The following is a 25,036-nucleotide window of genomic DNA, read 5'->3' as shown; positions in this document are numbered from 1 at the left end:
TCTTCACGTTTTCTTAAAAGCTCAAAGGAGCAGTGTTCCTATTCAAATTAACAAAGGTATTTGTGAGAAATGCTAGATTTAAAGTTGTTGTGAGAAGACTTAACAATTTCTACCTTAAATTACACACACACACACACACACACACACTCCCAACATGTAGTTTGCTTTTTGCCAATTCTGCATAAAGCATTGGTATGCAGCATTTACGGGCACATGCACACATACACACACACACACACACACACACACACACGGTGATTATTTAACCTTAAGAAAATGTAACATACAAATGTGTGTTCTGAAATAAAAACTTTAAATGAGAAACTTACATTTTTAAAATCCTACAATGACTTTTTTGAGAGGGAAAAAATCAAACCCATTTACCAATAAATATAAGATTCCCTTACTACATAAATTCAACCAGCTTCTTAAAATGATAGGACTTTGAGACTAAAAGGTGTCCTAGAGACATATTTACATAAAGCCAGGAAGAGAGTATTGTGACAAGCAGCCAATCTGGAAGGTGAAACGCCAAGAAGCTGGTGTCGGTGGGATGGCTGGACCCAGTATTAAGTGGTAAGTGATCGTAGAGCTCAGATCCTGTCTGCTTGGCAGGGGTACTAACCCAAGGGATACTATGAAGCCAATGTAAATAGGAACAGGAGTTCCAGTTGAAGTAATCAAGATGTCTGGGGTTTATATTTAAACGCACAAGTACTGGCACAGTAAGTGCACCATCTCAAGTGTTCTAGAAACTGTGTCAACGCAGTTGCCACCACGCGGGAACGTGCATTTCCACAACTGGACTCCCAGAGTACGTAAAAGCACACGCCAGGTAGAAAATAAACAGGGACACACATTCAGGACTGTAAGAACTTCCCGAAGAATGGCGAAACAGAAAACAAACACGCTAACCAGTCCCACAACTATCGCCAGACTTCCAGGAACCCTTCCTGCAAAGTGCACTTTTCGCTTCTGTACGGTCTCGGGAGTCACCGTCGCCGCGATCTGCCCGTGTGGCTGGTTTCGGTGACGCGGCTGGCAGCCGCGACTTCACGGGGACGCGGTTCCCATCCCTTTTCGGCCCCGCGGGCTGGCGGGGGACGCGCCCGCGCAGCGCGAGAGCCGGCTCCGGCCCTCCGACACGGTCTGGAGACTGACACGTCATCCGTGCCCTTCCGAGCACCCTCGGGAGCCCGGTCCCCGTCTGAGTCACAGCGACGCCCCCCCCCCCCTGCCCCGACCCAGGCGCCCCGGGCCGTCCTAGCACCAGGTCAGCTCCCCGGGGGCGCGAGCACAGACGCGTGGCCCGGCCGCACTCGGTGGCCCGCACCCGCGGCCGCGGCCGGGCGGGGTGAGGAGGAGCCGGGGTCACTCGCGGAGCGCACGGGGCTGGCGCAGACCCCCAGGGGGCGTCCGCGGGGCCCCCCCGCCGCCCGCGCGGAACTTTCCGGGTGGGGGAGGGGCGCGGCCGCGGCCTCACCTGTGCTCAGGTTGTCGTTGAGCCGCAGGGGCGCCCGCAGCACGTAGACCAGGAAGAGCACGAGGAAGAACCACAGGGCCCAGAGGTAGGTCCACGACCACACGATGCAGGACTTGAGCTGCTCCAGGAGGCCCGCGCCCGCCTCGGCCATCTTCCGCGCTGCTCCGGGCGGCCGCGGCGCGAGCGGCCGGGGCCGGGGGTCGGGGCCGGGCCGGGGGCCGGGGGTCGGGGCCGGGCCGGGCGGACTGCGCGGGGCCAGCGCTCGGGCCGCCGGCCGCTCCCCAGCCTGTGCGGGCTCCGGAGGCCGCGCGCGGCGGCGGGTCACGTGGCCTGCCGCGCGGTCCGGGCCGCCCGGGCTTGTTGCGCTCGGATCCCGGGCCGCGGGCCGGGGGCGCCGGGACGCTCCTCCCGGGGTGAAAGCACAGGGGGCGCGGGGGCGCTTCTTGTGCCGAGGCCCGCCGAGGGCGGGGGAGCGCATTCAGTCCTCGGCACCCTCCTTGTACAGGTGGGGAAACTGAGGCACCCAGCGCCTGGACATTCGCCTTAAACTCGAGCCAGAACTCGCGTGCAGTGAGACCGCCCGGGCCCAGCGCCGCCCGCGCCGCCCCCGCTCAGCGTCCGGCTGGCCGGGCAGCCCCGCGGGCTCGGGACAGGCTGCTGCCCGGGGCTGGGGGCTGCGCCCCGGGCGCGGGACTGGCTCTCAGGGACGCTGCACTGCATCGCTCTTTCCCTTTGTGCTGTCGTCCTTGAATCAGCGCGGGCGTTTTCTAAAGAAATGTCTTGAAAGACTGCTTACTTATACCCCAATTTGGGGGGCGATCACAGTGTAAACAACTCTTGGCCTGTTTTTAGTAGAAACACGTCTCTGGGATAACTTTGGCCTATTCCCACCTGGCTATTTTAAACAAGAAGTAAATCATAAACATTTTTCATCCGTGCTAAAAAAAAAAAAATGTTGCCTTTGCCAAATAAAAACTTAAAGTTGGCTTCTGTCTGTAAATCATTTCCCTTTCTAGGTGTTCGATGGCAGTGAAGCAATTGCAGGTTGTCCAATATACAGCCAAGACTTTCAGAATTCTGAGTGTCGAGCGAATATTTTACTGTCATTTTTGTTTTGCTTACTTGCAGTTTCCCCCACAGTGAAACAAGCTCCATTAGCCTTTATGTGTAGGACCGACCTATGGCATAGGTAACAGAACTGCTCACGGTGTCACTGATTCCGGCCCCACAGCTGCCAGTTTCCTCATATACTGGATCTCTTGCAGCGGGAGGTACAGGCATGGAAAAGAGGATCCACACACATACTTTATAGTTACTTGTGGCAATGCACTCCCAAACAAATTTTGTATCAAACAATGACACCTGGATCCTCAGTAAACTAAAACAGCGTAAGTACACAAAGCATCTAGTTTATGTGATGATCAAGTAACCCAGCAGGTCCTCTGTGATAGGATTCCCCACTTAATTTAAAGAAACATCCTGGGACCTGTCTTTTTGCTGTCAGTAAATCTCAAAGAAGGGACATCCCTATGGCTCAACTGCACCACAATTTTCTGACATTGACTAGAGGCGCCTGGAATGTCAGCCCTGTCTCCTTCATCATTGCCTCTTGGAGGTGTGCATCCAGGCACAGGGTTGAGGTCAGACACAGAAGCCGGACAAGCATGATCTCTTGGGGTCAAGAGAGAGAAAACTGAAGGTGATCTGATTTTGAAGGGTCTTGTAGAGACGGTAAGGTATTCACAGTTATTTGGCATTGCACACACTAATCCAAATTACCAGTACAGAGAATTAAGTGAGGATTAAAGAAATATTCAGGAGGTAGCATTAATAGACCTTGGTGATGGATAGGACAGGCTGGGTAAAGCTAAAGGTGGGTAGAGGGTGGCTCTTGAGTGGGACTGTAAATAAATAATGACAACCCAGATATATCCAGCTGCCTCCTGATCAGTACAATGGTCCACAGTCACCTCAAGCTCCTCACATCTAAAACTGAACTCATTACTTCCTCCTGACAGAGAGAGTTCCATCCGGGAATTCCTACAACCTTTCCAGCTCCCTAGTTCAAAAATCTGAGGATCATCACATCTACATTCCTCTCTCTTACCTCCTTTCCTCTCCACATTCAACTGGATATGAAAATTTTGAGGTATGTCTGATATCTATCACTTCTCTCTATTCTCCCAAGACAACCTGTGGTCTCTCATGGCCTGATCATCTCATGGAGAACAAGGCATTGGGCCCCCTGCCTCCAGTTTCCCCATTACCAACAACTACCACCACCGTCACCAGCATCCCCCCCCCCCCCGCATTCACCTTCTACCGTGCTTCTTTGCTTTTGAAAGCACAAATCTGACAATTCACTCCCTGCTTAAAATCATCAAGGCCCCGCCTGACCTGTGGTGGCGCAGTGGATAAAGTGTTGACCTGGAACGCTGGGGTCACCGGTTCAAAACCCTGGGCTTGTCTGGTCAATGCACATATGGGAGTTGATGCTTCCTGCTCCTTCCTCCCCCGTCTCTCTCTCTTTCTCTCTCATTCTCTCTCCTCTCTAAAATTAATAAAATAAATTTTTTTTTAAAAAATTGTCAAGGCCCCTTATCTACACCTAAAGGGTAAAATCTAGACAGGAAACAATATCCTTTGCAGAATGCTCCTGCCAACCTGCGCAGCCTTGTACCCCACCCTAGGTACTCTTCCTACCATTCTCTTTCACACCTTTGGACTGCCTGTGCTAGACTTCCCACCCAACCTTCTCTCCCTGCCAGAACTGCCTGAGAACAGTGCATTTAGAGATGTTCTTGAAATACTACCAGCTCCTTCCTGCTCCCGGAGTTCGCTGTGTCTTCCCTGAGATGGAGCAGTAGGAAGCTTATGGTGGACTATTACAGTATAGCCTTGAAGCCAGACAATTTGCAGCTCTGTGCCTGAGCCTGCTATTCACCATCTGCATGCTCTTTATAAGCTACTGAGTTTCCCTGAACCATTTTCTTCACCTGTACAATGGGTTACACTTATACCTACTACATGGGGTGTTAGCAGAATTCAGTGAGATGCATAATAAAAATGCTGAGCATGACTGCTGGTCAATATCTTTCCTCTGTTAATAAATAGAGGTCTTTAATGTTAAGTATGTTGTGTATTTTTGTCCTCTGTACCTCCAAGAACAAATAGCACTGTGTTTGGCACATGGTACATGTTCAGTAAACACTTCCTGAGTGCTGTATAAAATAATAAAAAATCAATTACAGGAAAAGAAATTCCAAAATTTACCTTTTACAAAGAATACTACACTTGGATTTAATTGATTTAATTTAAGGGTAAAGTTAAGATTTGGTCTTTGACCAAATGGTGAGCTTTCTTGGAAGTTTGTTTCTGAAAGTGTAACCACCTGTGGATTGTATATTAGCAGTTAAATAACCACTAATTTATAGGAATTGTGTAAAAGCAATATCTTTTCTTTCTTTCATTCATTCTTTTTCTTTCTTTCTTTCTTTCTTTCTTTTTTTTTAAGAGAGTGGCAAGCAGAGGGAGACAGACAGGAATATCAAGCTGTTTCTGTATGTGCCCTGACCAGGGGTCAAACCGGCAACCTCTGTGCTTCCAGACACTGCTCTGACCAACAGGCTATCCAGCCAGGACTTAATTATATTTTATCTTTTTATAATTTTTTATTAATTAATTTTTTGACAGAGGCCTAGAGAGAGAGAGAGAGAGAGAGAGATAGGAACATTAAGCTGCTCCTGTATGTGCCCTGCCCCAGGAATCGAACCATCAAACCAGAAACTTCCACACTCTAGGACAACACTCCAACCAGCCAAGCTATCTGGCCAGGGCTTAATTTATTATTTTCTTTAAAGCAACAGAGAAAGGAAGGGAGAGAGAGGGGAAGGAGAAGAGAAGCATTCATTTGTTGTTCCACCCAGTTGTGCATTCTTCAGTTGCTTCCTGTGTGTGCCCTGACAGGATCAAACCCACAACCTTGTCATTTCCGGATGACACTGTGACTCAACTAACTGGCCAGGGCTGCAATATATCTTAAATAGGTTTATATGTTTGATTAAATGTATGTCTTAGTCTGATAAAATATCTAAACTGAATAAGAAACCAATATATTAGGGAAGAACTTTGTTTTATAAATGGTGTTTGGATGTATGTATGCATATATTGGCTTTCATAGTCTTTAGTTTTCTACTTTGTTGTAAGTTTAAGAATCTATTTTTGTAAATGATTTTCAGTATTCATCTGAGATTAAAGTGCAAGAAATAACTATTCTGACTTTTGGGTTTTGTATAAAATTTTTTAAAATCCTACCCACATTCATTGGTTGAATTTATGAATTAGTCAATATCCTATGTTAATGGATAACATCCTAATTAGTTATCCATATTTAGTGACTTACCTAGACAGGCTCAAATCTAACCTAGTTTTCTGGGAACCAGGAGAGAAGACAAACAGGTTTGAAGGAGAAATTGCCATTTCTTCTTCAAGACAACATACTTTCTCATAGGGTACTAAACAGGTGGAATTTCAACTACCCGTGTAGAGTTAAAAAGATAATACAGATAGCAAAACTTGGGAAGAAGGTCCCCAACATGTAATAGTGCATGTATAAGAAAGACTGCATTTCCATCCTTGACATGCATATACATTGTAATCTTACAGTGAAAGATTCACAGTGACTAGGTATAGAAATTTCATGAAGAATTATCACATTTACTTCTGTTCTCTATTCCTTAAAAAAGAGATCCTAGTTTCTATGTAAAGCCTTTCATAGGCTCAGTGAAATTCCTTACATCCCTGATTTGTTTTAAAAAATCAAAATTATTCTAATAAGATAAGCTTTATTGGCATACAAAATAATTCTGGTAGCAAGAATGCAAACTAAAACAATCCTAGCCTTGTGTAGAGAACTGAAGGCAACCTAACCTTATATTCACCGTAAAAACCTGCTCCAGCCAGTAGAGGATGGTTCCTCATTTTCAAAGGAAAAGAAAACATAAAATTCCTTTGGAAAGAAGTAGCTAGTCAACACAGCCTTCTCTTTTACACTGCTGAAATATAATCGAGAGGGAAAACCAGGGGAAAATTAATGAGACTTAAAAAAAAAATTCTGTGAGCAGAGATCAGATGTATTCAACAAAAACAAGAACAGAAACATATATTAAGAACCCTCTGAAATTCTGTGTCATCTTTTGTTTCCTAGGCTAACCAATCATGATATGTAACAATGCTACCTACTCTCTTTTTTCTTGATTATTGTACTCAATGTCTTTACTCTTGGGAAGATACTCTAAGATAATTAGTTTTTTAGTTGCATTTTAAATAGTGTAGAAATAATAATAGTATATTTTTCTTTTTATCCATGGTACTAAAATACAAGAGTTTTTTATTATAGCACTTTTAATCAAAATAAAATCTGCCTGGCCTGACCTGTGGTGGCGCAGTGGGTAAAGCGTCAACCTGGAAACGCTGAGGTTGCCGGTTCAAAGCCCTGGGCTTGCCTGGTCAAGGCACATATGGGAGTTGATGCTTCCAGCTCCTCCCCCTTCTCTCTGTCTCTCTATCCTCTCTAAAAATAAATAAATAAATAAAATTTAAAAAAAAAAAATCTGCCTGACCAGGTGCAGTGGATAGAGCGTTGGACTGGGATACGGAGGACCCAAGTTCAAGACCCCGAGGTCGCCAACTTGAGCGTGGGCTCATCTGGTTTGAGCAAAGCTCACCAGCTTGGACCAAGGTCACTGACTCAAACAAGGGGTTACTTGGTCTGCTGTAGCCCCACGGTCAAGGCACATATGAGAAAGCAATCAATGAACAATTAAGGTGTCGCAACAAAAAACTAATAATTGATGCTTCTCATCTCTCTCCATTCCTGTCTGTCCCTATCTATCCCTCTCTCTGACTCCATCTCTGAAATAAATAAATAAATAAATAAATAAATAAATAAAATCTGTTGTCTGAAATTTTCTGTATATGTAAAACATCAGTTATTCTTATTTTATTATTTTATTTAAACTGCATATTTTGTTCCATGACTGGGTAGAATTTCAGGAACCAGAGTCATATCAATATATACCTTTGTTATCTATAGATACCTTTGTTATATATAGATATGACTAGTGATAACCACCATATAAAATAATTCTAAGACAAGTAAAAAAATAATATGCTATTTGCTTGCTGTTGTGCCTAGCATGTTATTTTGTGGTTTGGCTTCAAATTTCAAATTTATGCACTTACATCTCCAAAGCACCTGAAAAATTTAGACACATCAATTAATCTGTTGCATTGAAAAGAAAAACAAATACGGTGAGACTGATGTTATATAATTATTAGTAGAATAAGAAACATCCGATAGGCTGTGCATAAGCTTAAATTTGTTTTTATTGGCCCTGTGCAGTGGCTCAGTGGATAGAGCATAGGCCCAGCATATAGACTTCCCAGGTTCGATTCCTGGTCAAAGCACACAAGGGAAGTGACCATCTGGTTCTCTCCCCCACCCTCTTCCTTTTCTCTCCCTGTTCCCCTCCTATAGCCAGTGACTGGATTGGTTTGAGCATTGCCCTGGGAACTGGGCATTGAGGATTCCTCCATTGGTCCCAGCACCATCCTCAGGCACTAATAATACCTCGGTTGATTTGAGCATCAGCCCAGACAGGGGTTTCCAGGTGATCCCAGTTGGAGTGCATGCAGGACTCTGTCTCATTATCTCCCGTCCTCTCACTTAAACATAAAAATTGTTTTTATTGACAGAACATTTTTTTTTTAATTTGAGAATTGATTCCTTTATTTAACCAAAATGTACTCCCTTAAACATTATCAGTTATATTGTTTATTTTGTTCTCATTTCTAATGTGTAGGACTATACTTAGGGATGAAAATTAAAGTGGAAATTTCATAATCATCTGGCATATTTACCCTATGCTGAAACCTAATCTAAAAAAAGGGAAAAAAAAGATAAATCAGATTATTTTTATCTTAGAACATATTTCAGACCAGTATTAAGTAATGTGATTGCCCATCACTCTAGCTAAATTAATTATATTTCTAATATTGCAGCAGCTCCTTGAATAACAGCATTTCCTCCAATGGCACTTCATATCAACATTAATAAGGAGAAAGAAGTTGATTCCTGTTGGGGACTGAAAAATAAACAAGGTATTTTGCAGTTTGGATATCTAGGGGACAGAGGTTTTGGGCCCAACCCCCCACCTCACCTGCTGTAAAGCCAGGAGCTGCCATCGCCAGGGTCACCATCACAGAAGCCTCCTGGCCCATGCAGGTTTGCATTGGATTCGGACAGTCGGTAAAGAAACAATGGAGCCAAAAACTGATAGGCCATTTTCTTTAATTCTAGCTTGCACCCGGCGGGCAAGTAAAAACACACACTGGGCTCCAAAACCCACTCACATTCAGTGCTCACAAAGCCACTGACTTATCCGAGTTTCCTAGAATCAAAGGTTTCTAGCTCACCAGCCTTATTCTCCTCAGTTCCCCATCTCCTTCCTTATCCCAGATACAAACTCTGCACAAACTGGCATCTCACTCAGCACTCCACCATCTTGGCTGCTTCTCCTGTCCTCCTCCACACGGCCTCTTTCTGCTCTCTCTGCTCTGCTCCCTCTGCTCTCTCATGCTAATCATCCCAGGAACCAAAAGAGCGCAAGCTCCTGTTCTTCTCTCATTTTATAGTGTAGATCCATAACCTTTAATCCAATATACAAAATAGGGAAGTCTCTACTACAAAGTCACTTCTCTGAGACATGATTGGATTGTACCGCCCCACATCAAAAAGAGTGGGAAAGGCTTAATCCAAAAACCAAGCCCCAGGCTACAAGGATTCTGCCTGCCCAGAGAGACACACATTAATATCACCTGGGCAATGGCCTCCATGTGGGCAGCGCCACTTTAACAAAGTGAGCATAATATATTTTATCTGCCCAACACCTGCCTAATTAAGTTAACAAAGGGCTGTGCTTCTCTGATGTTCTGCCCACCCATGTTCCCTGGAAGGATTGGAAGCTAGTTACTTCTTTGTTTAAAAGTTAAGATGGTGGGGAATTTTCCGCACCTGGTGGTTTTCTTGTGTTGCCTTGGAAACGTGATTGATTTGCTAATAGTCCACCTGTCCAGTAATAAAAGACGGATGTCTTTCTGGGGGCGCCATGTTTTTGCAGCTAGAACAGTAGTGACTGTCGGCAAGGAGCCATGGCATCCTCCCAATCTCATCCTGTATATATCTTTAAGTCTCTCATTCAATTGCATACCAATTCCCACTCGAGACCCTGGAATAGACTCATGGCGTGGGACGCAGCAGATTCCCAACTGGGGCCACTGTCTGTGGAGTCTCCATGTTCTCATGTCTGTGTGGGTTCTCTCTGGGGACTCGGGTTTCCTCCCACTTCCCAAACATGTGCTAATGAAGTGAATTGGCATGTGTGTATGTCTACACTGGTCTGAGTGTGGGCATGGGTGTGAGTGGCCCCTGGGATGGACGGGCTCCTGTCCCGGGTGGGTGCCCACCTTGTGTCCTGAGCTGTTGGGAGAGGCTCTCTCTGGCCACCCAGGGACCCTGAACTGGTTGGAAAATCATCATCTGACTTGTTTTTATTAATCTTTCTTAAATGTATGTACAGCTCACATTTTTTCAATGTTTAATATTAGAGGTGTTTAGGGGTCTTTATTTAGAAATTTAGTCATGTTTTTGTGACCAGAAATATGCTATAATATCTTAACTGTTTATATCAGTTAGCCTATGGTAACATCGGTATAATACTCTTAATGTCAGTATTCAAGAACTTATCCATGATGTTAAGTGAGGACTTCCTTGTAATTCTAATCTTTATTCCTTACTTTGCCCAGGTTTCCCTTCTATTCTGCATTTCAATGCTATTGCACAAAAGCTACATTTAGCACTTTATGCACATCTAACTATAATGGGATTTATCTCCTTGTTAATAATGACAATGAATATGGATTATAATTCCCTTGAGTTTTCCTCCTTCTCAAAATTATCTTTATAATACTATTTTTACCATATTCTCTTGATCGAAGTTTCTCATTCAGCCTTTGAGCTGAAGATGTCCGCATTATCAGCCAATCTGAGTTAACTTGTCAAATTTGACTGATTGGACAAACTGTCGGAAATAACTTGCTTCCATGCACATTTAATTACTTTTACTTCTATGTCTCATATATTAACACTCTTATTCCAAAAAGAGGCACTTACCTTGGTCTATCTTGTTTAAATGCATTTATTGAGTGTTCTTTATAGATCTGTTTATTGCTCTGTGCCATTCCTTTGAATTGAAATGATGTTGAGCTAGAGAGTGGAAGGGTAGGGTTGTTTATTTATTTATTTTTATTTATTTATTTTTTTGACATCTCAAACAAGTTGGTTTTTTAGACTTAGAAAATTTAAGGCCCTGGCCAATTGGCTCAGTGTTAGAGCATCAGCCCAGCGTGTGGATGTTCCAGGTTCAATTCTCAGTCAGGGCACACAGGAGAAGCCACTATCTGTTTCTCCACCCCTCCCCCTTCTCTCTCTTACTCTCTCTTTTCCTCTCTCTTCCTCTACAATAGCCATGGCTCGATTCGTTCAAGCGTATTAGCTCTGGGTGCTGAGGATGGCTCCATGGAGCCTCCTCCTCAGATGCTAAAAATAGCTCCGTTGGAAGCATGGCCCCAGCTGAGCATAGTATCGTCCCCAGACAGAGGTTGCTGGGTGGATCCTGGTGGGGGTGCCAGCGGGAGTGTGTCTCCCTCTCTCCCCTCCTCTCACTGGTATTAATTCTAAGTCCTGGGATTATAGTGTGCCTCACCATTTATGGGGAAATCTTATCTACTTCTCAGTTTCTGTCTGGCCTGGGCTGCTCTTGGCAGTTGGTGCAGTTGTCGAATCCTGGTCTGCTACTGTCAGCATCTACTCCATACTGGCTGAGATTGGGCCTCTCTACATGCACAGTGTAAGCTTCTTTCACTCTAGCAGCTGCAAAGCTTGGAGCTGCAGCAGTTATTTTGTGACCATGAGAAGACCAAACAAACAACAACAACACAAAAGCCACATGTTACAAATGGTGAAGCAAAGAAACAGAAAATGACTGTATCCTCGATGTCCTCACTGAGTGGCTGAACCCTGGAATCCCCTACATCTGGAACTCTTCAATAGTAGTAAGTGTCTTTATGGTGTGAACCAGGGTTCTGCAAACATTTTCTGTAAAGAACCAGATAGTAAAATATTCTAGGTTTCACAGGCCAAGAGGTAAAATCAAAGGTATTTTGTAGGTACTTATATATAAAGAAAGAAAACAAATTTTCATGATTTTTTCCTGACAAAATTCTAAATACTGTATAATCTAAATACATACAGGCCTCTGGGCTAGAATACAGCTGGACTACCACGGGCTGTGTGATCTTTGACTCTCACTGAGCCCTTCCAGCGCTCCAGTTTCCTCATGTATTAAATGAGTAACAATACCTGCTTTCCAGGATTGTTGTAAAAACAATTAAATGAGCTAACAAGTGCAAAGACTTAGAGCAATACATTGTATACTTTAAAGCACCTGTTACATGTTATCTTTTGGGTTTTTTTCCCAACCATTTAATAATGCAGAAATTCTTCTTAGCTTTCTAGCTTCCAAGGACCAGCAATGGGCTAAATAAGGACCCTGGGCATAGTGCATGGCCCTGGTTTGAGCTACTGGTAGTTAGCGGACTGGCTGCAAGAAGCGCGGTGCAGAGCCCTCTACAGCATTGAACTCTTGGATGTTTAGTTCTCTCTGCCCCTACTGGTGTGTCCTCCCACCCCCCCCACCCCCCCACCCCCCCACACACACACGCAGCGCACAGTTCACAGGGCTTGCTTGGCGTGGAAGGCAGGATGAAAATCTGGCTCGGCCGATATCCTGTCAGTACATGTGCTATTGTATCGCAGCTCTTAGATTCAGGCTCAGAATGGGAAACACGAGGCTTTGTCCTTGTTCCCAGTTCGCACTCTTTCCCCTTAGGCAGTTGTAGCTATCTTCTGGTCTGAGTAAGCCAGTGGTTCAGTGGATAGAGCATCAGCCTGGTGTGTGATCATCCCTGGTTCAATTCTCGGTCAGGGCACACAGAAGGGACCATCTGCTTCTCTCCCCGCCCTCTCGCCCTTCTCTCCCTCTTCCCCTCCTGTAGCCAGTGGCTCAATTCGAGCATCAGCCCCCAGGCACTGAGGATAGCTCTGTTAGTTTGAGCATCAGCCTCAGGCACTAAAAATATCTCAGTTGATTCAAGCTTCGGCCCCAGACAGGGGTTACCAGGTGGATCTCAATCTGGGAGCACGTGGGAATCTGTGTCACTATCTCCCCTCCTCTTATTTAAAAAAAAAATAGGTTTAGGGAAGGAGGGGAGAACAAACATGAAGAAACAAAGGAATCAGTCCTTCAAGTATTATCCCACCACAGAAATAAAATCAAGATAAAGAGAGATTATTATAAATTGGGTGGGGGAGCAGGACGTTTGGGAAAGACCTCAGGAGGTGATATTTGATCTGAGACCTGCAAAGTAGAAAAGGCAAGTCCTGTGAAGGGTGAAGTGGGAACAGCAGAAGGGAGAGAACCCCTGAAAAGGGAACACCAGGGACAAGGCCCTCGGGACTTGCATTCCAGGCACAGAAAGGAGGCCAGGGGCAGGAAATCGAGAAGGGAAGAAGAGAGAGGGAGGAGGTGAGACGGGGCAGCAGAGACCTGGGTAACAGGGGAGTTGAGAACTTTTTAGTCGGTGAAAGAAATGACACCATGTGGGTATAAATAGCCCAGTCTGCGGCCAGTACACAGAGAATGGATCAGAGAGAAATGAGTAGAAGCAGAAGCCTGGTTTGCTTCCACAGTCCAGGGGCTTTGTATGAGGGCAAGACATTGGGGTAGAGAGGAGTGGAATGACTTACAGTATATTCTGGAGATAAAATTGCAGGACTTGCTGTCAACTGGACGTGGAGGGATAAGAGAAAGGGAGAGATTGAGGAAAACGTCCATGGCTCTTCAGGTCCACCCAAACTCATTCCATCCAGCGTGGTACCAGTAAGAGACTTGAGCAGAGCCAGGACTACAGGCCAGGCGCAGAGGGTCACCAGGCAGGAAGCCCCAGGTGTCTAGCAATGGGCAAAACTGGGCAAACGGTAACCTCGCCCCGGGGTGACCTTTCCTCCCTAGCAGAACGCTGGCCATGTGGTTTAGACCCCCTGACCTTTCTTATTGTTGGTTGTAAAGCCAGTAGCCAGGGCTGCCACTATCAAAGCAGCCGCCTGGCTCATGAAGGTTCGCATTGGATTCGGACAGTCGGTAAAGAAACAACGGAGCCAAGAACTGGTGGGCTGTCATCTTTAATACTAGCTTGCACCCGGCGGGCAAGTAAAAACACACACTGGTCTCCAAAACCCACTCACATTCAGTGCTGACAAAGCCACTGACTTATCTGAGTTTCCTAGAATCAAAGGTTTCTAGCTCACCAGCCTTATTCTTCTCAGTTCCCCATCTCCTTCCTTCTCTCTACACAAACTACACAAACTGGCATCTCACTGAGCACTCCGCCATCTTGGCTGCTTCTCCTGGCCACATGGCCTCTTTCCACTGCTCTCTGCTCTGCTCCCTCTGCTCTCTCCTGCTAATCATCCCAGGAACCAAGAGCGCAAGCTCTCGTTCTGCCCCCATTTTATAGTGTAGAAATCCAAACCTTTAATCCAATATACAAAACAGGGAAGTCTCTAATACAAAGTCACTTCTCTGAGGCATGATTGGGTTGTACCACCCCACATCAAAAAGGGTGGGAAAGGCTTAATCCAAAAACCAAGCCCCAGGCTACAACAATCCTGCCTGCCCCCAACACACATTAATATCATCTGGGCAACAGCCTCCTCATGGGCAGCGTCATATTTAACAAAGTGAGCATAATATACTCTATCTGCCCAACATTGGTCATGTGGTAGACCGCCTTGGAGGAGAAACCAGGGGCCAAAAAGTGGACTCATATGACTCCTATGCAGGCCTTACACAGCCACTCCCTTCAGCATTAACCCCTAAGTAATATCAAGGCCTCCTTTGTGTTTCAGCTCCAGGCCCCGAAAAGCAGCAGAACCAGACAAGCAATGCTATGGCTGCTGTCAGGACCAGCTGCATTGATGAATGACCCCTGCCCTGACACCAACCAATCTGTAAAGACCATGACTCTGAAAGGACACACCTGGAAAACTGGTGAATATTTTGTCTAGATCCTCCCCTGAACCTGCAGATAAATATTGGCAAGAGGACCCAGCGAGGTGAGGCGCTCTCTATGGAGCACGTCCACGCCTTTCCCCACCCCTCTCTCCAGGGGCATTTTCCTTGCCTTTCTTTTTTCTCCTAAGTTCCAGTGGCCTCCTTTTGCCTCTGTATCTTGTTTATTGAGCCCTTTTCTTCTATGCTCACTTCTAACTGCGACTTTCTAAATAGACTTTCTCTTGTAGTCTGGGTCTTGGCTCTAAATTCCTTTTTAGCCAGAACTCAAGTACCAAGGTTGCTGAACTGAGGTACAGTCTGACTCCGCAGGTCTAACACCTGGTGCTCTTCTCGCTGCCAACACTGGAGACCTTTGCAGAAACTATTCCCTTTCCAGAAATGCTCTTAGTGTGTTTAATTCCACCTTCCTTTTGTTACCAGCATTAAAGTTCTTAGGCTCTCCAAGATGGAAACTGAGAAGGAACCCAGAGAAATTTCCAGACAGATTTTATTAAGCTTGTGCTTGAGCACAAAGGAGGCAGCACAGAGGAGAGGAAGGTCCAGTGAACTGGCTCGGACACTGGTTCTGCCTGGCTGCTTGTATAATATAAGCTGGGACAAAGTGGGTTTATGCAAAAAGGTGAGCTTTTTGGAAAAGGCAGCATGGTGGACTTCTCCATTTCAGCATTGTTGGGCAGATAAAATGTATTATCCTCACTTTGTTAAAGATAACACGAGGAGGCCTTGCCCAGGTGATATTAATGTATGTTGGGGTGGGCTAAAGGCAGGCAGAATCCTTGTAGCCTGGGGCTTGGTTTTGGGATTAAGCCTTTCCTATCCTTTTTGATGTGGGGTGGTACAATCCAATCATGCCTCAGAAAGTGACTTTGTATTAGAGACTTCCCTATTTTGTATATTGGATTAAGAGTTTGGATTTCTACACTATAAAATGGGGATGGAGCGGGAGCTTGCTCTTGGTTCCTGAGATTATCATTAGAGGAGAGCAGAAAGAGGCCATGTGGCCAGGAGAAGCAGCCAAGATGGCGGAGTATTGAGTGAGAGGCCAGTTTGTGCAGTTTGACGCTGGAGAAGGAAGGAGATGGGGAACTGAGGAGAATAAGGCTGGTGAGCTAGAAACCTTTGATTCTAGGAAACTCGGATAAGTCAGTAGCTTTGTGAGCACTGAATGTGAATGGGTTTTGGAGCCCAGTGTGTGTTTTTACTTGCCCGCCAGGTGCAAGCTAGAATTAAAGACTATGGCCCACCAGTTTGTGGCTCCGTTGCTTCTTTACCGACTGTCCGAATCCAATGCGAACCTGCATGGGCCAGGAGGCTGTGATAGTGGCCCTGGCCCTGGCTGCTGGCTTTACAAGCGTCAAGTGACTTCCCTCACCCTGGTAACCATAACCATGTTCATGACTGTGCTGTGGGTCAGGATGGCAGACTGTTCATTACTGCCATCCTAAGAAGGTCCTATGGAGGTCAAACCTTGATCAACTGCACATGTGGGTCAGAAGCTTAAGCAGGCAGAGGAAGGTAAAAATCAGCCACCTCTACATTTTCAAATTGGGAGTAAAGGGGTGGTGACATTTTTGCATGAGTTCCTTCTGACCATCGGGTCTTTTTTTTTTTTTTTAAGTGGGGGGGGCAGAAACAGACTCCCGCATGCACTCTGACCAGGATCTACCCAGCAAGCCCCTACCAGGCAATGCTCTGCCTGTCTGGGCCTCAGCTCCGTTGCTCAGCAACTTTTTTTCGGTCCAACTTTGCTTGAACAATTTGAGCCATGGCTGCAGTAGGAGAAGAGAGAGAAAGAGAGATGGAAGGCGGGGTGGAGAAGCAAGTGGTTGCTTCTCCTGTGTGCCCTGACTGGGAATTGAACCCGGGACTTCTACATGCCAGGCTGATGCCATACCGCAGTGCCAACTGGCCAGGGCTGATCACCTGGTCTTAACTTGGCTTCCTGACCACCTGGTGTTTTCTATTCGTGGGCTTATCTCCCTGTGTGTCTCACTTCTTAGCTTACATGCCATCTCTTCAGAGGTTTTCCCGTTTTGTTTCCTACATACACTTATCACTCTCTGAGATTTTCCTGTTGACTTGCTCAAGGCTTGTCTTTCCCCTAGCAAGTAAAGGCTTTCACTGTCTGATTCTCAGCCACACTGCCAAGTGCCAAAAACAGTGCCGGGCTCAGGGAGTTGGAGGAAAGTTTATAAAGTAAATAAATTCTGATTAAAAAAAATAACCCAGACTGTGAAGTTGTGCGATATAATGTTTTCTATAAAAGGTCTGAGCATTGCCCAGATCGGGAGATGTCAGGCTACAGGGAACAGGAACACATGTAGGGAGCATGTGTGCTGAGAGATCGGTGAGTATGAATGTGCAGCCACATGTGCACTTTTGTCAGAAGAGGAATCATAGCTTTCAGATTTTTAAAACATTCCTTGACTTCAAAAATAGTTGGCCCTGGCCGGTTGGCTCAGCGGTAGAGCGTCGGCCTGGCGTGCGGGGGACCCCGGTTTGACTCCCGGCCAGGGCACATAGGAGAAGCGCCCATTTGCTTCTCCACCCCCCCTCCTTCCTCTCTGTCTCTCTCTTCCCCTCCTGCAGCCAAGGCTCCATTGGAGCAGAGATGGCTCGGGCGCTGGGGATGGCTCCTTGACCTCTGCTCCAGGTACTACAGTGGCTCTGGTTGCGGCAGAGCATGCCCTGGAGGGGCAGAGCGTCGCCCCCTGGTGGGCAGAGCGTCGCCCCTGGTGGGCGTGCCGGGTGGATCCCGGTCGGGCGCATGCGGGAGTCTGTCTGACTGTCTCTCCCCGTTTCCAGCTTCAGAAAAAAAAATAGTTAAGAAACACTGTACTATTTGTTTGAATATACCCTAAGTTTTCTCTAAGTGTTAGTGGACATTGCCTTAATTTATTGCTAAATATTTTTTCTTCAAAAAAGAAAAACAATATTTCCATCTCATAAAGACCTTTTTCCTAGGATGCTGACTATGAAGAGGTTCTTCCCCAGAACCAGCAGTGTCCTTCGCTGAGGAACCACCAAGCCATGGCCAGCCCAGGTGCTCCACGTGGTCAGACAGCACATGGTGGCCTTATTTCAGCCTTTCAATGTGTCTGGACATCACTAGCCAGAAATGAGAACATTGACACCTGCTGGCTTCTCTCCTGAACTGCCACATAAACCATTTCTCCGGTGAAAATTTCAGAAATATGATCTCATCCAGTGGTGGGATTAAAATAATTTAACAACCGGTTCTCTGGCCTAATGACTGTTTTAAGTATAACAAAACCCCGATATACTGAAAGGTACTTTGTTATTTCATGCATTTAATATTTAAATAAAAATAATAAAAGAAGGTACACAAAACTAGATTATAACAAAGTTCTTTTTGTGGGTTTTTTTAAAAGATTTTATTTATTCATTTTAGAGAGGAAAGAGGGAGAGAGAAAGGGAGAGAGAGAGAGAGAGAGAGAGAGAGAAAAGTGGGGGAGGAGCAGGAAGCATCAACTCTCATATGTGCCTTGACCGGGCAAGCCAAGGGTTTAGAACTGGCAACCTCAGCGTTCCAGGTCGATGTGGTTTTTATTTTTTTGTTTTTTTTTTTGTTGTTTTTTTTTGAAGGGAGGAAAGGAGGAAGGGACCTTTGAGTAGGCAAAATAACATGGAAGGTATATTGAAAGTGTCCATGCTGTTGTGTCTTTCAGCCAAGTTTGAAGTTAATCTGGAGTCTATGCCATGGAAAGGGATCCGTCAGGGAGTTCCTTAAACCCTCAGTGGGCCTTGTGGGCTTTGTGTTTTAAATTGAAACAGCTGGAGTATGTTTCTAAGGTCTCTTCAGCACTGTAATCAGTCAGGCCTGAAAGCCACAAGGCCACGTGGCCGTGCACCTGCTCCCCACACTGCTTTTGAGACCTTTTTGCATCAGGTGGGCTCTGCAGATGTCTGCAGGGGGCGTGGCAGGCACGTGGTACCCAACCACAGCTGAGGTCCATGGTGATGGATGAAGAGTGTAATCTCTGAATGAAGGAACTTTGTCTGTCCTGTGTGCCCTGTGCTGTGAACTATGAAGAAGACACTCTTATTGAACATTTATTTCTTGGGCACTAACTATGTTCCAGTAAATGAAACAGACAAAATTCCCTGTTCAGCAGCTTACATTTGACACAAAAGCATAGCAGCATCTCATGTGCATTCATTTCCAAGGGCTGCTGTAACCAGGTAGCACAAACTGGGTGACTGAAACAACAGAAATATATTTTCTCACAGTCCTGGAAGCTACAACTCTGAGACCAAAGTCTTGGCAGGATTGGTGCTTTCTGGGGACTGTGAGGGAGACTGTCCCATGCCTCTCACCAGCCTGTCCAGGTCGATGTTTTATTCACTGCGCCACCACAGGTCAGATGATAATAACAAAGTTTTAAAATATTAATGAAAAATGTGAAATAGTACCTGACAAAAACAATAAAACTCTTATTTAAGGTATTTCCATATTGCATCTTGATTGGCGTCCTCACTTGCAATGGTTTTCACCTATGGATGGAATGAACATTACCACGGGCGCTTAGAATACACTGTTGCACAGACAAATGTTAAAAAGATTAAGGAATGTAAATATGTGATTTCCACATTGGGCAGCTGCCCAGGCGCCCACCTTAGAGAGAACCCTGATTGCAAGTGTCATTTCAACAACTGGTTCGCCGAACTCAACAAAACATTAGATATCGGTTCTGCTCACCTGGTGCGAACCAGCCGAATTCCACCACTGATCTCACCTAGACTCTTGTTCAAAAACACAAACTGTTTTTCCTTTTGAGTAGAATTTTGGAATGCTCAGTGAGACACAGCAATAACATTTCTGACCACATGAGATGCCAAACATGAAATTAAAACATAAAATGCACCCAACACACAGGATATTTTGCTTTAGCTTCAGTGATATAAAAATATATGTTAGAAAAGCAAGTTGGCCCTGGCAGGTTAGCTCAGCTGATTCAGAGCTTGGTCCTGAAACAATGTGGCAGGTTTGATTCCCAGTCAGGGCACACATGGAAAGCAATGAATGAATGCACAGCTGAGTTGAACAACAAATTAATGCATCCCTTCCCCGGTTCCTCTCTCCCTTCTGTCTAAAAAATAATAAATAAATAAATAAATAAATAAATAAATAAATAAATAAATAAAATTAAGCCCTGGCCGGATAGCTTGGTTGGTTGGAGCCTTGTCCTGGAGTGCAGAGGTTGCCAGTTCGATGCCCCAGTCAGGGCACATACAAGAGCAGCTCGATGTTTCTTCCTCTTTCTCACCTCTCTCTCCCTGCCTCTCTCAGAAGAAAAAAGAAAAAAGAAAAGCATGTCACCTAACTTATTAAATATTCCTTGGGGGTGAAAAAGCAGATGAAAGTGGTTTGTAACCACTACTGACAGTTCCTCCTGTGGTCAAAAATGTTAACTGTTTTGGGATGAGAAAGCTCAATCTTTTTTTTTCCTTTTTTTAAATCATTTTTTTATTGATTTTAATTTATTGTGTTTACAGAGATTCTAGTGTTGCCCCGAATGCACCCCCTCACCCCCATATTCCCCTCAATATCTCTCAATCTTTTTTTTTAATGACTTGAGTTTTGTCTGTGTTTTACTAAGGTTTTCTCCAACTCAAGATTATTCCAAAAATATTCACTGTGGTTTGGCTCTATCTTTAGGTTATCTGGATCTTTTTTTTTTTTTAATCAGATGGAATGGAGTAGAGAGTGAGGGTTTTACTTTTAGGATTAGGTGAACTTGCAGGTGACAAGATACAAAATTCCAGTGGCTTAAACAAGATAGAGGTTTATTTCCCTCTCGTGAAAGTCCAAGTAGATAGTTCAAAGTCAAGTTGGTATGGGGCTCATAAGTGTGAAAGACAGGGTTCATGCCCAAGTGTGCCTGGACCTGCTGGTCCGAGATGGTGGGATCCAAGTTCCAGGCAGCAGGAAAAAGGAAAGATGGGAGCCCACAGGGTTAGACCCGTAGGAAAGTTCTCAGTTTACCCCATACTTGTGCGTATCCAGTTAGCCAGAACATAGTCACACAGCCACTCCTAGCTGTAAGGCAGCGGTTCTCAACCTGTGGGTCGCGACCCCGGCGGGGGTTGAACAACCAAAACACAGGGGTCGCCTAAAGCCATCGGAAAATACATATTTCCGATGGCTTTAGCCGCTGAGAAGCCGCGCTACCGTCTGCAGCAGCGCTATTCAGCTCCAACGCAGGCCGTTATGGACGTGCGTTCCAAACTGAATGCCTGCGGCCATGCGCAGACATGATTGCATCATCCGTCCAGGGTCTAAGGGGCGGGGGAAGTGGGGGGAACGCTCCACAGTCCATAGCAGCGCATTGATGTCATCAGTGGGTGGGTGCAACAAGCGTGGGAGGACAGAAGCCTAGGAGGCAGAGAGGCAAGAGGCGGAGAGCCAAGAGAGCCGGCGAGACAGCCTGCTGGTGTAAAAAAGGTTAATAATGTAAAAACAGTACACACACCATACACACAATACTGTGTAAGAGTAAGGTGCTTTGTGTGTAATCATTACACAGTACACAAAGCAGCTTACACTTACACAAAGCACCATACATTTACACAGTGTGAACTACATCGGTCTTATACTATAAGAGACCACTATAAGATGTAGTTCACACTGTTCCCCAATGTATAATTATCTCCCATGTCTCCCACTATTTCCCCATATTCTGAATGAGGAAACTGCTGAAATCAGTGGTTTCCGGCATTGAATCCGCCTCCTATTGATTTCATTGGGAGTGCGGCGGATTTTGTGGAAGAGAGCTCCCGAGAATCTCGGGTTACCACACAATCCCCCGCAGCCTCCTTTTGATTTCAATAAGAGGCGGAGAAATGACAATTTCCAACACATTTCTTCCTCTCCTATTCAAGTCAATGGGAGGCCGCAGCAGATTCCGCTCAAATATAGAGCATGTTGCTTATTTTTTTCCACGCTAGAACTTTTCCTAGAGCAGAAAAATTCCAACGGTGGAATCCGCTACCCCCAATAGACTGAAAGAGGCCTCACACTGAGGAATCTGCTGTGCGGCTTCTGCAGTGTAAAAGATCTGCCTCCTATAGAAGTCTATTGGAGGTGGCGGATTCCACCTTTGGAATTTTTCTGCTCTAGGAAAAGTTCTAGCATGGAAAAAAATAAGCAACATGCTCTATATTTGAGCAGAATCTGCTGCGGCCTCCCACTTGAATAGAAGAGGAAGAAATGTGTCGGAACTGCATTTCTGCCGTACAGGGGATCTCTCTTCTGCGGAATCCACAGGTCTCCCATTGAAGAAAACGAGATGTGGATTCCACCGCAGAAACCGCTGCTTTACAGTGTGAAAGAGCCCTGAAAGATACCATGCTGTGCAGAAACTGCAGTGTATCCTATGACGTAGTTCACACTGTTCTACATAGAAAACTTGCCACTAATCTGGAAAAAACAGATCCATTAGTTAAGCAGCTATTTACGGAATGGTAGCCCCAATACACTAGGTAAGGAGGTCCATTAGTAATAAATATTTCTCAATATATAATTAAATATTGTTTTTGTGATTAATCAGTTTAAATTATGTGATTTGTAGCAATGAGAATACATAATGCATGTCAGATATTTACATTCTGAATCATAACTGTAGCAAAATTACAGTTATGAAGTAGCCACCAAAATTATTTTTTGGTTTGGGGTCACCGCAACATGAGGAACTGTATTGCGGGGTCACAGCATTAGAAAGGTTGAGAACCACTGCTCTAAGGGAAGCTGGAAAACATGGTCTTTGTTCTTCAAGAGCACACAAGCGGCTAAAAATGGATATTGGGGGCAACTAGCAATTTCCGCTGCAGATGACCCTTTGGCCAATGTGAAGGGACCCTACTACACACCAAGATCTCTCCCTTTATTGCGAGCAGCTTGAAGTCCAAGACATTTGGATGGATGTGTATTTCCCTCCTCAGGAACAATGTAGCTCCTCATTGTCCAGCAACTAGAAACTGTTATCCGTCCCAAATACTCAATATCAAATGGAGGTATAGAAGCAATAGTCACAATTCAGAAATAGAACAAAATGGAAATTACACATCATTATTTACCAAATACCACTGTGGCTTGGAAACATTTTGGACCAGTAGTTAGTATATGGCAATACTTGCAAGAGAGATGATGTTGAAAGTTCACTGGGTTCACATCTCAAGCATCCAGACTTGGGAAGGATTAAGTATGGATGGGTACTGACTGCTTCCTTCCACTCATATTTTACATTAGCTATCTTCAGCCTAAGGGCACAGGTCATCTTTCTTATTTTTTTAAAATTGAATTTTAGAGGGAAAGGGGAGGGAGAGAGAGAAAGAGAGAGAGGGAGGGAGAGAAAAGCAAACATCAGTCTGTTCTTGTATGTGCCTTGACTGGGGATCAAACCAGCAACCTTTGTGCTTCAGGACAACGCTCCAACCAACTGAGCTATTGGGTCATGGATATCTAAAGCCATGTCACTATCTCTGAGGCATTAGAGGCAAGAATTTCAATGTCATGGCCTAACCAGTGTCACCAGTCTTTTTGCCTGCCATATCTATGCCCTCCAGTGGAGCAATATTTCTTTCCTTAAGGTTTTTATATTTTTTAATTGATTTTAGAGGAGAAAGGGAGAAACATCAAATTGTTGTTCCATTCATGTATGCACTCATTGGTCAATTCCTGTATGTGCCCCAACAGGGGATTGAACTTGCAACCTTGGGGTATCAGAACAATGCTCTGAGCTGCCTGGCCAGTGCCCCAGGCCTGTATCTTCTTTAGTGGAAGGTTTTTAAGCAAGCCCTGTCCACTTTTCTTATGCATCTAGGTTAGCACTCCTTCAAAATGCCAGAAATAATAACCAACCTTAAGAGAGCACATAATCTTAACTGTCCTGTAACGCAACACCTCTTGGCTTTCCCCCTTCATGTAACCTTCCTTAAATTCCCTCCTTAATCTCAAACGCATCACAGCAACTGCAAACTGTCGTTCTCTGGAGCATTTTAGATCTGGTTTCTCAGCAACTGTCGTCAGCTTGGCTTGAATAAAACCTTATAAACATTGTTTTACAGGTTTGGATATTTTTTATGTGGACAATTCATTGATTGTGTAATATTTTTTGCTTTCTTCTTGCTCCCATGAAGTCCTCACTTCCCTGCTTACCTGGCTTAAACTCTACAGCCTGGCATTACAGCCTTGCCCCCTTTTCCCTGTGGTCAATCATACTCTAGGCCAGGGGTCCCCTGAGGCCATTTATCCGGCCCCCACCGTACTTCCGGAAGGGGAACCTCTTTCATTAGTGGTCAGTGAGAGGAGCATAGTCCCCATTGAAATACTGGTCAGTTTGTTGATTTAAATGTACTTGTTCTTTATTTTAAATGTTATTTGTTCCCGTTTTGTTTTTTTACTTTAAAATAAGATATGTGCAGTGTGCATAGGGATTTGTTCATAGTTTTTTTTATAGTCCGGCCCTCCAATGGTCTGAGGGACAGTGAACTGGCCCCCTGTGTAAAAAGTTTGGGGACCCCTGCTCTAGGCAAAATCACAACCCTGGTTAAATTCAACTCACTTACTGTAGGCCCGCACCTGTACAATCTTATGTGACTGAAGAGAAACCAACAGCCACACTCCCCGGTGTCACTTTCAGTTCGTTATCACTAGCTTCGAGGAGTCCTCTTTTCACTTGGCTTTCAAAGTGGTTCCACCTCTTCCAGCTCAGGGCACCCTTCTGTCCAGTCTTCAGTACCGGCTGCTACGCGGTGTTTCCCCTTGCAGTCTAAAACTGAGCTTCAGCCTAGCCCCTACCACAATTTTGACTAATTTTTCAACCCCCAAATCCTTGGCATTTTCTTTATCTCACATGCCACAACATATCTTTGGCAAATCTTGATTTTACCTTTAACATATATCCAAAGTTGCCATCTCAACAGTCCACTGCTTTCAGCTCAGGCCACACCAGCATTCTCTCAACTAGATTATGGAATAGCCTCCTAACTGTTCTCCCTGTTTCTGCCCTCGCCTCCACCCTCAGCCTATTCAACAAACAGGATGAGTCCTGGGAAAACCACAACATTGAGGTTTCAGTTATGCTGGGTTTCCATTCTGCACTTGAATATCATAGAAGACTACTGTACTTGATTGCATCACCATTATTTCAAACTGTTCTGAATTTTTTTTTCAGCATGAGAGACAGGGACAGACAGGGAGAGAGATAAGAAGCATCAATTCTTCATTGAGGCACCTAGTTGTTCACTGACTGCTTTCTCATATGTGCTTTGACCGGAG

The 25,036-nt window shown here is 45.0% G+C and overlaps 1 protein-coding gene and 1 long non-coding RNA gene across 14 annotated transcripts in view; one reads left to right on the top strand and one right to left on the bottom strand.

Annotated features, from left to right (window-relative positions):
- ST7 (suppression of tumorigenicity 7) overlaps positions 1–2,597 on the bottom strand; it is a 310,576-nt gene extending 307,979 nt beyond the window's left edge. The window contains exon 1 of one of the 6 annotated variants that reach the window (XM_066262163.1): positions 1,484–2,597. In XM_066262163.1, the coding sequence (XP_066118260.1) occupies positions 1,484–1,961 (478 nt within the window). In that variant the 5' untranslated portion in view covers positions 1,962–2,597. The remainder of the gene's footprint in view (positions 1–1,483) is intronic. The other 5 variants (XM_066262165.1, XM_066262162.1, XM_066262164.1 and 2 more) reach the window with 5 other exon arrangements.
- Positions 915–18,090, top strand: LOC136326356 (uncharacterized). 8 transcript variants are annotated; one of them, XR_010729437.1, is made up of 9 exons: positions 915–1,273; positions 2,612–2,871; positions 3,502–3,632; positions 8,546–8,644; positions 11,339–11,656; positions 14,571–14,777; positions 15,157–15,355; positions 15,950–16,251; positions 17,701–18,090. It is a non-coding gene; the product is annotated as an uncharacterized lncRNA (long non-coding RNA). The 8 variants fall into 8 exon arrangements; XR_010729436.1 differs by lacking the exon at positions 915–1,273 and adding an exon at positions 1,430–1,568 and having other exon boundaries at positions 8,549–8,644; XR_010729431.1 differs by lacking the exon at positions 915–1,273 and adding an exon at positions 1,430–1,568 and having other exon boundaries at positions 14,571–14,712.
- The last annotated feature ends 6,946 nt before the right edge of the window (positions 18,091–25,036 follow it).

This window comes from Saccopteryx bilineata, chromosome 2, assembly GCF_036850765.1.
Source record: "Saccopteryx bilineata isolate mSacBil1 chromosome 2, mSacBil1_pri_phased_curated, whole genome shotgun sequence".
In the NCBI taxonomy this organism is placed as follows: domain Eukaryota; kingdom Metazoa; phylum Chordata; class Mammalia; order Chiroptera; family Emballonuridae; genus Saccopteryx; species Saccopteryx bilineata.
The sequence above is the reverse complement of the archived record's forward strand: the minus strand, read 5'-3'. Positions and strand labels throughout refer to the sequence as shown.